Here is a 12049-nt window from a genome sequence, read left to right as displayed (position 1 = left end):
TGAAAGTAAATTAAAACAAAATATAATTTGGACAGTGAAGGAATGTCAGGATTCTTGCTCAGAAAAAGGATCAACATGCTCTGAAGTCAGAGCACAAAAACCTTTTTTGTAACAAAATATCGATTTCTGCTGTCCCTGTATCGATACATTATTAGCAAACAAAATATCACCATACTACACAGTATCAATTTTTCCCCCCACCCCTACTGAAAACTGAGCCTTAAAGAGCTGTTATGTTTAGTATTACCATCTACCATTGTAACATTATACATTTTACAGAAAATTAGGAAAAGCAGAATAGTCATTTGCTCAGTCGGGGGGTTATTAAAGTTGTTGCCATCTTTCTCTCAAAGTGCTTGAACTAATTAATTGACTGACTCATGGTTTTTGGCTGTAAGGGGATTATATTCCTCAGTCAACCTTTCAGCATGTTTGCACATGTACAGTATCTGCATTATGTTCATGCGGCCATGACTAATTTTAACCCACCACATATGATCCACTTTTATGTTTTTCAGATGTTGTTTTACTTCATGTGTAAAATGTCATAAATATTGAAAGTTTTCCAAATTCTTTCTTTTTCCAACCAAAACCCAGAGCGAGTCAAACTGGAAAAGATTTAGCCACATACTATATGAAAAGGCAACCTAAAAAATGAAAATATTTGTTTAAATGTTGATCCATTAATCAGCTTAAAAACCACCAAAATATTAAACATCACATTAGTACCACTATATATTGTAGAAACACCTGAAGATGTGCTGGTGTTGATGATGTTGTCCCTACAACGGTGTCAACAACAGCGTTGCTACAGCATCATCACTGGAACTGACTGATCACGTTTTGCAATGTCATAGCTTTGCCGATTGGGAAGAAACACCACACGTGGGAAAATTTTGCCTTCAGGGCTTTCTGCCTGAAAGCCAAGCCAGAAAGGCTTTTTAATACATGGGTAAGATTGTGAAAGAGTCTATTTTAATGCAAACCCATGAACTTTTCCTAAACAAATCCAAGTAGTATTCGTGCTTAAGCCCAACCAAGCATATTTTTTTTACCTAAACCTAACCATACTCATTTGGCAACAGATTTTTTTAAATAATAAGTCCAGTAAGTCTAAAAATAAAAACTCCACGCTCACTTTTAGATTCACATGGGACACAAAACCTAGACTCATTGGTAAAAGTCCCATGTTTGATCCCTTCACACACAGCTTTGTCTTTATGTGGACTTTGTCACTTTACATCATTAGCTGTAGTTTCTGTGAGATTTTTAGTTTTTATTAGTTTCTCACCAAATGTCAACTGGGAGAGCCTCCAGCCACCGGTGACACTCGCAGTTGTAGCCATGAGACCATGTCCCATGTTGGGGGTGCTTTAGAGATGATGCAACATGTGGAGTTGAGACTCTCACCACCAAATAATATCTCCTGTTAACTGTACATCGGTTATTAATGGTTTAATAGATGATCGTTGTGTACAGTAGGTCGGTACTTACTTTGTATCTTGTATACAGCTCTTTATTTTATACCTTTGAGGACTCATTTGGAGTTGGGTATCCTACCCAAAGAGCACTCAGGCTTGTGGAACTGGAGATTGAGCCACCAGCCTTATGGTAAGACAGCAACATGCTCTACTTCCTGAGCTACAACTGCTTAAACTGATCTGATAATAAGTGTACATGAAGTACATAACAGTTATGCAATAGCAGCTATGCAGTGAAGGAAAGATCTAGAAAATACCTTCATGATAAGAATCCACATCCACAACTCACACTGTTATATTCACAAGGAAAACGAGAACATGAGATCATCAACTGACTGTTGTTATTGGACTTTGCTGTACATTAAGGTGTACAGTAGGGCATAAAAATGGGGCTATGACATATATCTTGTGCTTTTCATACTCAAAAAATGGTTCTTTTGCTCATTAATCACACTTTTTGTCAAAGAATCTGGGCTACCATCATATTTTAGCCCTGTAATAGACTGGTCCAAACTGTGCCCCATCTTTCTCCTTATGATTAACTATTTAAGTGGATGAAAATGTGTGGATAGAGCCTAACAGGTTCGTCTTTAATTTTTGGTTTAGTTTTGGTTGGTTATAAAAACCTTGAGCTACAGTTCTTTCACTACAGTATTAATAGTTGAAAAGCTGATATGCTGTTGTTATTGTGTTATAGCATATGCAGTGTGACACTCTGTGGTCCACATATTGACACCCGTGAATGACCAAATCGAAAGCTTTGAAAGCTACTGACTTGCAGGCACCTGTTTGAAACACAGCAGGAAGTGGCAAGACCATCCTAGAGCCTGTCGCTAGCTTATAAATTCCTGGCAGCATGATTAAAAAGTGTGATTTGGTAGGTTGCCATGGGTGCTCAGTTTGGATCCAGGTAATCCAACAGCTCACCAAACCATCAGCTGAGCTGTACATCCCTCTGAGGCTTCCTCTGCCTCAGATTTGGACCAGACGGTAACAGGGGAGTTACCTGATGGAAACTTTACTTTAAGTCTTATTTCTTTGAGAACATATAGTCTGACTGAAATTTTATGTGTATTGTTTGTTAAGAGATTAAACTAAGAGCTGGTCCTCTTCAAGTGTTATCTCATAACATTTACCATCAACCACCAAGGTATACCATAGCTTCACTGGTGCAGAGACTCTGCAGCCCTGCCTGTATTGCTTAATTGTGCAGTTTCTCTAACCAAGAAAGTAAGGAAGTATATTGTTCACATATACATCAACTGGGGCCTCACTGGAAATGAACCCAGGATGTATGTCATATCATATATCATCATCACACGGCATCTGCCATGCGGTTTTAACACACGGCAGATGCCATGTGGGCTTATCGCATTTAGTTTGTGATAAACCCACATGGCATCTGCAAATGGAATTTGAAGTACATTTTTAGCAGCATGTGCACGTGCATGTGTGGGATCACGAAAGAACATAAATATTTAGGTTTAATTTGTCATGTTTTTGGAGTCAGTGAAGTCATTGTTCCCTGGGCAGGGAAGCCCGCTCTTTTCCGGGCAAACTCTAGTGTTACCAGAAAGTTTTTCTCTTCCCAGCTGGTCTCGGTCGTCAGCCAGGCGCTCTTAGTCGCTCAGGAGCCACAGAGCCTGAGCTCTCCTTCTGAGGGCCCAGCGCCAAACCCTGAGCCCAGATCCATTTTTCACCCTCTTGTTGCTCTGGCTGTAGATATAACACCTGGTGGTGATGACAGCTACTGACAGTCTAAATTTATTATCAAGACTTCCAGTTTAACAGCATCACCAATCTGCTGCTTCGTTTAGCTTCCTTGGTCAACACCTCTATGCTAATTTTAAACTGCCTATTTTCCAGCCCTTTTTTCCCCTTTCCAGTATAGCAGTTTTCATCCTCTTTTGCACTAAACAGCAGATGCAATGAAAGGCACACTATAAAATAAATAATCATTTTGAACCGTGAATCATCCAAAGCTACTCTTTAAGAATCCAGGAATAAAAACATGGAACAGGAAATGAGCAGATGAGGTCCCCTTTAAGGGTCATTAACTTCCACTTACACCCACCATAAATTAGCTTTGAAGTGGTTAAAAGCAAATATATTAAAGGCAAATAAAAGGGATGTGAGCATCATTAGTTTTAGTGAAACCAAAAAGCATTTTATCATTCATCAGGCCATCAAAAGAGTTGCACGTCTGCAGATCCTGCAGGAAATTGAACCTCATAGCTGAAGAAAAGAAAAACAAAAAACATCAACAGTCACTTCTGAGGTCAATAAGAAATATCAGATACCTGAAAAACTGAACACTAATATGGGTAAATATAGGTAATAGTTATGTCTATTATTTTTATACATGTTTATCCGTGTAAAAGTCACTTTTTCAAGAGTGACCTGATGAAAAGATCTTTTAACAATGACAAACGTAAACACAAATACAATGACACACAGTACAAGCGACCACAGACCACGGAAAAAGAAGTTTGTTATGGCCGGTAATATAAATAGTGGTTTACTCCATGCAGCGAAAGTAAGGTGCAAACAAGCTCAGTGACATTGAGCGGCTTCAACCAAGGTCATGTGACATAACTGCTGATGATGCAAAGTAGGTTCAACTTTTCATGCCAAGAGTTTGATGAACTACCAATGGGTGCAGCTGGTTGGCAAATGAGGGGACAGTAAATGCGTTTAATGGTTACCTGAACAACCAGAGCCTTTAAATTTGCTCACAGTAACTAATTCTGACTGCAGTACTTTTGAGCGCTTGTATTTTTTGCAGCAGAGCTTTTTGGGGGGCAAATATGTGGAAAATATAGTAAAAGTGATGGTCATGCTGATTATGGTTTTTACACTACAGCCGTAAACGCCTCATGGGGTTTTGCCATCACTCTGCTGGGCGGGTGGGCAGGCAGCGTGGACATCCAAGTTTATGAATGTAATAACTTGAGAATGAGGTGACGTAGGAGTTTCAAATTCATACCACACGGGTATGAGTCTCAGTGACCTTGACCTTAAGGTGTGTCACAGGTCAACGATTGTTACACAAGTGTAAGACTCTATGGAGAAGAACTGGACTGAGGATATGAGAAAGGATGAGTGTTGATTTATGGGGCTGCTTTTGTTAAACCTTCATGATAATTATGAGGAGATGCTTAAATTCACTGGGTAGATTTTTTAACTTAAATGGCTGCAGTTACACTCGGCTGGGATCCGATGACTTTGAAAGTCCGAATTTTTCCAAATGGCGCCCAGCCGAGTTCATTGTTTTATTTCAACATGTTTGTCCTTACAACACATCCACATAAAGTTCACGAGTATCCAGATTATGATATCTTGGCGTCTGCTGCAGTTCCATTATTTTTTTTATGTTTCTTGTGGATGTGCAATAGCAAATCTACTAACTGCCAGCAAACTGCGAGCAAGAATATATAATTTGCTGTAGGAAACATCCCTCCAGCCACAGCCCTTGATGCTCTGCCAGGCTCTTCCTACCTTTCCTCTCCCAGTCAGCTAGCTCCAACCGTGGGCCCCAAACCTGGACTTGCACACCCGAGCTCACCTCTAGCGCCAGTCCTTGTCGCTCTCCAAAGCCCTGCTCGTCTATTTTTAGCCGCGCTGCGCCTCATGCCGGCGTGGCTCCACTGTTTGCCTAGTGTGTGGTGTTGTGACAAGGGCCCGCATGGGAGCCGTAATGATACAGTGTCTCTGTCTGCCTCCCGGTGCTCAGATAGAGATTGTTTAAACAGTATCCTGAGCCGGGGACGGGTCCCATGACAACTCCATAAATATTTACCAGCAGCAGCCACGCCGCTTCACTTGAGGAAAGCTTGTCTGCAGGCTACCTCTGCAATGTTTTTCTTTTGCCCCGTTTTTCCATTGTCGCTCCAAACTGTAGTGTGTGTTGTTTTGGTGATTTCCTTTAGATGTTGTTGATGCCTTTTTTTCCCCTTCTTTTGAAAAAAAGTGTTTTTGGTAGTGGCTGGGTTTTTTTTCCGCCTTTACACGTCATCATCCTGCTGGAATGTCAGGATGTCCTGTATGTTAGCGCTACGCTGGATGTACACACGTCGGCCTCTGTGGTAAACACATTAAAAGAAACACTGCGGTCCAGTTCACTCAAGTTCAGCCTTACAGCTTGAAACTTTGTTGCCTGTGTTACAAATACTTCTTCACTAAACACCTACAAATTAAAAGCATTTAACCAACGAACTGCTGCAGTCAGTCAGGATGCGTCACACAAAAGTTATTTACAAGGGATTGCAAACTGTGGCGGTGTCCACAATTGAAAGTTGGAGATACATTTGAGAGCAAGTGCTCATGCATGCTCATTAGTGGTTGTTTCTTTGGGTTACTTAAACTTTTCTGGTGTGTGAAGGAAGCTAAAATCATGTTACAAGCTGCAGCTTGCATGTTTAGGGGTTGGAGTAACAAAGCCAGAGACGCTAAAGGTTCCTTTGCTACTATTACTGCTGCTGCTACTAGTGTCAGTTTTTTGCTTAGATTTAAGTGATTGTGCAGTATTTATTGCTTTTTAATGAGTTACCCGTCACGGTTCGAGTCACGTTCATTTATATAAATGTTTAGAAAGTGCTGGATACTGCAGGAAACTGCTAGAATATTATGTAAGAAATAATTATAGGCTGTATTGTTGGTGCTGGTTTCACGTCATGCTTTCATAATTTGTCATAATGATTGTGGTTTGAAAAAAAAGTTCAGTGTAATTAATCCTGCAGAAATCCTGAGCACAAATAAACAGAGGAACAAATTCTTAATAAACGGGTTAAATGGATAGCTTACAGTTTATTTCTCTCACTCTCTCATAGACGATGGAAAGATCTTTCACGGCAGCGGAGTCGGAGATGCTTTTGGTCCTCGCTGCTTCAAAGGTGACATCATGGGCTGCGGCATCATGTTCCCACGAGACTACATCCTGGACGGGGAAGGTGAGAGGAAAAATGCAATTACAGTGTCACTCATTAAAGAGGTTTGTTTGTCCTGAACACACCTCCATGATTGTATCGATGCCGTCATCTAAGCTGGTTATTTAAATAAACAAGTGAAACAACTGCTTGATAGTATTTCTTAAGGGCAAGAATCAGGCGTGCAGAAGGCGACTGGTTCACAGTCGTGTACCTGTTCCAGTCTTAAACATTCCAATTTCGTGCATTTTTTAGGTAACAGAATGCACGAACAAATGCACTTATTGCCACTACAGAATCAGGTCTGTTTTTGATGCTTTAAGGCAGCGGTCCCCAACCTTTTTTGCACCACGGACCGGTTTATGCCCGACAATATTTTCACAGACCGGCCTTTAAGGTGTCGCGGATAAATACAACAAAATAAAACTAGTACCGGTACCGAAAAAAAGAAGATTTATTCATAACACACGGGAAAAGACCCAGGAAAACCGAGTTAACGATAAAAACGATAACAAAATAACGCTGAAAACCGATAAAAACCCTGAAAACCAGACATTTCACACCTGAGCCTCTACTCTCGCGGACCGGTACCAAACGACTCACGGACCGGTACCGGTCCGAGGCCCGGGGGTTGGGGACCGCTGCTTTAAGGGGCTCAGGATCTCAGCCAGTTAGTGTAACTGTTTGCAGACAGAGATTCATGTTGACTGAATCTTTTAATGATATTATGAACTGCTGCTGATGAAATCCCACATTAGATTATTTTCCCACACAGGTTTGAATGGTGAACCTCTCTTTGTGTCTGTTTTTACACCCTATCACACTGTTGATCTTTTGCAATTTAATTTCAAACATTATAAGATTTCAGCTGTTATTAGTTTTACAACTTCTATATTTTGTTATATTCTCAGTTCTTCTTACTTTTATCATTTTCATGTAAAAAATATCAAATTATTATTTCTTCTAAACTTCTTCTAAATGTCATCTAACCATATCTGTCTCATCACACTGTGTTACCTGACCTTAGGTTTTATTAGGGAATGACTGTGAAATACAGCCTCTTCTTAACCCCACAGTGTGTGCTTTGTCGTCAGGTGACACAGATGACTGGGATCGACTGGACATCCGCCCAGGTCACGCCAGCGTCCAGAATGTTCTGTACCTGAATGACGAGGAGGAGGAGGAGGAGGGGGAGGATGGAGAGGAGGCGGGAGAACAAGAACAGGAGGGCAGGAAGGTCACGGTGAGGAACAGTTTTAAACACAACCTTGTTTAATTTTTGCTGTATATATGTAAGGTGAGGGATGTGTGTTCAGGGTCTTTGGCCTGGGGCGGGGGGGATATTCAGTGCTGCGCTTGGTTAATGAACCCCAGTGATACTTATTGTGAAGAACAGATAGAATAGCAGAGCTCTGTGCTAATGCAGGTGCAACAAAAACCTTTCGCGGTTTTTTTTTCGGTACCTTTTGGAGCAGTTTAAGTAGTAACATCCCCGAGGATTGTACCGAGGTTTTGGTGATTGAAGTGTTTTCAGAGCTCTTCTTTGAGGAGTCTTGATGCATGCTCAATCATCCAGGTAAGGGAATCCCAAAAATTGATTCTGTTCATCTGGAAGTAGCGTTTGCAGTGGGAGAAATGTTTTATCGCTCATTCAGTCTGAGCTGACTGCAGGTTTCCCAACCTTATAAACAGTACATTTGCTCAATGACTGAAACTAGCACCACTGACGAAGAACGGGCTGTGAGGTCATTTCATTTCATTAATATGCAAATTGTCATGACCTTTGATCAACAGCCACTGGACAATTGACCAATGGCCATGAGTTGGAGAATGTCTGCAATCACAGCATTGTAAGATGGCGAAAGATGTACCCTTAGGCCCACTCCTCGATTCAGAGATGGTCTTTCCCTTTTCCTTGACTCTCCGCTCAAACCAGCGTTCCTCCCTGTCCATGATGTGTGCGCTCAGAGTGTCCACTGTCCTGTAGGTGTAAATAGACTGCGGAGTCCTGGCCTGACGAGGTGGCTCTTCTATGTTGTGCCATCCTCTTAGCCAGAGGTTGTTTGGTTTCCCCGATGTATAAATCACGGCAATCCTCCTGGCACTTAACAGCGTACACTATGCTACGCTGTTTGTGTCGGGGGACCCGATCCTGCACGATCTGATATGGTCATGTTGGTGTTGTTCCCAGATCATCATACTAAATCTTGTTCCAGGATCAACATTGCAAGTGACCAATCAGAATGTTATGACGTCATACTTTTGCGACTTCGGGAAAAATCGCCGTAAAACCAAAAACTGTACATAAGCTGCGAGAAACCCCCTCTGTCCGCCGATCAATGGACCCTGACCCTAACCGTAACCCTTTAATAAACGGTAAGCAGAATTGATATTGTCCTTGCAACACTGGAATTTCATAAATGCACGAATGGCTTGGCGCACAAAAGAATAACGTCACAACAATGTGATTGGTCACTTGCGATGTGGAACAACATTTTCATGATGATCTGGGAACAACACCAACACGACGATATCAGATCATTCCCCGATCCTTGGGGTGGACCAATTTTTGGTGCAGCGTGTTTTGGGATTTAAAAGCCACAAGGACAATGTTTAGAGAAAATGTGTCTCCGTCGGTACTCCTGACACATATTTCAGGACACATATTTCAGGAGTATTTCATATGCCATTGATCTGTGGTTGTTGATCAGTGGTCATGACAATTTGCATATCAAAACTGACCTCACAGCCCATTGTTCGTCAGTGGTGCTAGTTTCAGTCATTGAGTGAATGTACTGTTTATAAGGTTGGGGAAACCTGCAGTCAGCTGACACTGAAGAAGTCACTTGGATGAGTGACGAAATGTTTCTCCTACGTCCAGATGAACAGAATCAAGTTTTTGGGATCTTCTTTGAGGAGCACTTCTCGTGCTCTGGTTTCTTCGACTATTGACTAACATGCTAGGTTAAAGCTGCCTCTATCAGCCCATTAAATTCTTGCAAAAGAGATTATTAATCCAAAGAGTTTCACTTCCTGGTTAAACAAATAATAAATGAAGTACAGGTCAAGACCTTTGCACATAGACATTAACTAGCTTGATTTGAGCCTTCAATTCAATGGAACAACGGGCTCATTTAGTGCTTTTACAGTTTTTCGTTTCACTTTAATAAACAATCAATAAACATTTCATATTACGTTCTTACAAATATTGTAATTTACCCTTTTTACTTTTATCTCACATCCATGCGTGTACTTGTACAGAGTATATTTTCCACTTTCTTTTTCCACTTCTGTATTTTCTTCTCAAGTTTGATCTTAAATGCCCTAAAGTGTTAAATTGAACTTGTTTATACCTGCAGACATCCTTAAGTACAGTAATGGAAGATGACCGTGGGTGCTGGGAGGAGTTTTTAGATCATGAGCTCTGCTGCAAAAGCTTGGTATTGTGCCTGTGATTGCCTGAGCATTCATGCTGCTATACATGATTTATCACAGCTATGATGTTTTCCACTTGCCAGCAAGAACCATAGAAGTCTGAACAAGTATCCAAAGTCAGCATTGTTGCAGTAAGATCTGAATTAATGTTGATTCTGGGAATTAAGAAGGCGGTATATACTTGTTTGCGTCTGATTTCACATGTCAACCAGCCACTATGGGAAACCAACTGAATGTGTAAATGTGAACACTGAGGTGGTGACCATCTTTGAGATAACGCATGACCTCTCACTAGCTAGACTTGTGGCAGGACTTCCTGTCCCAAATTCCTTTTGTAAGTGCAGATCCCGAGTCATAAAAATCGATCTTTTGGCAGCAGGACGAGAGGCAGAGAGCTGCAGCAGATAGTTTGGCTCCAAATGGATTACATGAAGACGCAGAAAATGCTGAAACAAACTAAAACTTCAGATAAGTTGTTACAAACTCTCCAAGATGCTAGAGGAACAACCTACCCTCCTATAGACTGAAAAATGCTCGTCCTTATTGAAGATAACTGATTAGAAATTAGGTGGTGGCCACTGCAAATTTTCTTTTTTCTATTTACAAGAAACCGAGGTACTTAAAATCCTCCAGTCGGGAAGCAACTCGTCCACGACCCGGGCACTTCATCCTTTTTCCGGCTGAGGAAAAGGCTAGGTAGTGACCGAAAGAATGACATGGTGGATACAAGTTGCGGAAATAGGCTTTCTTCTTAGATTGGTTGGCCTAACTCAGTTGAGGTGGTTTGGGCATGTCCTACCTGGAGAAGGCCCGGGTTAGACCGAGGGCACGCTTGAAAGATTAGCTGGGCTTCTGTGCTCAGGCTGCTCCCCCTTTGACCCGGGCCCCTAATAAGTGTGGACGGGTGTGCGTAGTGCAATTCCTTTAAAGTAAATTGGCTCTTGTTCTCCAAAAACCATGAAAGGTCAGCAAAATGAAAGCTTTTCGATTGATTGAAGCGAACAGAAAACAAGGATACCACTGAGTGACCTATAAGCTGCCTCCTGTGGGGTTGCCTTATTCTTCGCCGCCTTCTTCTTCCCCAGCCTTTTCTTTATTGCCACCTTCCTCGCCACGACCTTCTTTGTCTTCTTTTGGTGCATTACTGCCTCCTCTTCTTTGGTGGTTGTCACCAAAAATGAAGGATTTTCCACTTCTCTGCTATTTTGAGGTTGCTCAGTATTACAGCTCTTCCTGAACCACTGCCGCCCTGCCAAAGTTATTATGGTTAAACTAAACTACTAAACTAGACCACTGAAAAAAAATTAACTGAAACAGTTTTGTGAACTTGAAAATACAAATTAAAAAAAAAACTAAAATTATAGAGGAAATATTCTGGGATTTCTGATTTTTGTTATTACAAACTGATTAGGGATTGATGGATCTTGTGATTGAGGCTTTGGATATCTATAAGTCAGATCTTTACTGGTTTTCTTAAATATACAAAACTACAAAACTATAATAACTCTGCCGTCCACTTCAGTAGACTTTCTACATTATTGTGTTTTTGACCTAATCTCTCTTTCCATAACATTTCTTTCTTTTCTTTAATGAATTTGCTACATAATGAAAAACATGCTTTATTGATGTTTTCTTATTATGAATAAAGTAGTCTCTATGTCCAATCCAGAGTCTGCTAATTACGAGTTTGACTCTTCTATTGATCACTATGTTTCTTGATATTACAAAAATTTTATTTTGCACTGAATATAAATTCCTTCCTGTTGTACTGCTGTCCCAGTTAAGTTGACACTCTCCATCTTTGTCCTTATGGATATTTTAATATTTAATTCTGTGGGAGCTTTTTTGATCGTGACTTTTACCAGTTTGTTCGACCTCTCGTTGCCCGGAATCCACACATGTGCTGGAACCCACATAAGTGCTATTCCCTTCCTGTGTCCTTGGCACCAGAGCGCTCCCCTCCCTGGCCTTAAGTACTCTGGCCTAATTGCTGAGGAGAATCAGCTACACAGAAAGGTGGCACCTAAAGCTGGGAAGAGTTGAAGACACACCCACAAAGGGAAAATCACAGCAGGCCCTGCTCGAGCCGTATCAGTTAGGTTTTTTTTAAAAAAAGGTAAAAATGGCAGCTACCACTTCTTTAAAGAGCTGCTTGCTTGCTAAGCTGACTTTTCCCTGGTGAATAGTCTGAACATCATATGTGCTACA

At 41.1% G+C, this 12049-nt stretch overlaps 1 protein-coding gene and 1 long non-coding RNA gene across 4 annotated transcripts in view; both read left to right on the top strand.

The window, feature by feature from the left end:
* The window catches only part of LOC146494184 (uncharacterized), a 191133-nt gene that overhangs the window by 153400 nt on the left and 25684 nt on the right, over positions 1–12049 (top strand). The window lies entirely within an intron of this gene.
* spryd3 (SPRY domain containing 3) overlaps positions 1–12049 on the top strand; it is a 73251-nt gene that overhangs the window by 54540 nt on the left and 6662 nt on the right. For all 3 annotated transcript variants that reach the window (XM_085147369.1, XM_085147367.1, XM_085147368.1), the window contains 2 exons: positions 6311–6430; positions 7501–7649. In XM_085147369.1, the coding sequence (XP_085003495.1) occupies positions 6311–6430; positions 7501–7649 (269 nt within the window). The remainder of the gene's footprint in view (positions 1–6310; positions 6431–7500; positions 7650–12049) is intronic.

This window comes from Neolamprologus multifasciatus, chromosome 20 (genome assembly GCF_963576455.1).
Source record: "Neolamprologus multifasciatus chromosome 20, fNeoMul1.2, whole genome shotgun sequence".
Taxonomy (NCBI): domain Eukaryota; kingdom Metazoa; phylum Chordata; class Actinopteri; order Cichliformes; family Cichlidae; genus Neolamprologus; species Neolamprologus multifasciatus.
The sequence above is the reverse complement of the archived record's forward strand: the minus strand, read 5'-3'. Positions and strand labels throughout refer to the sequence as shown.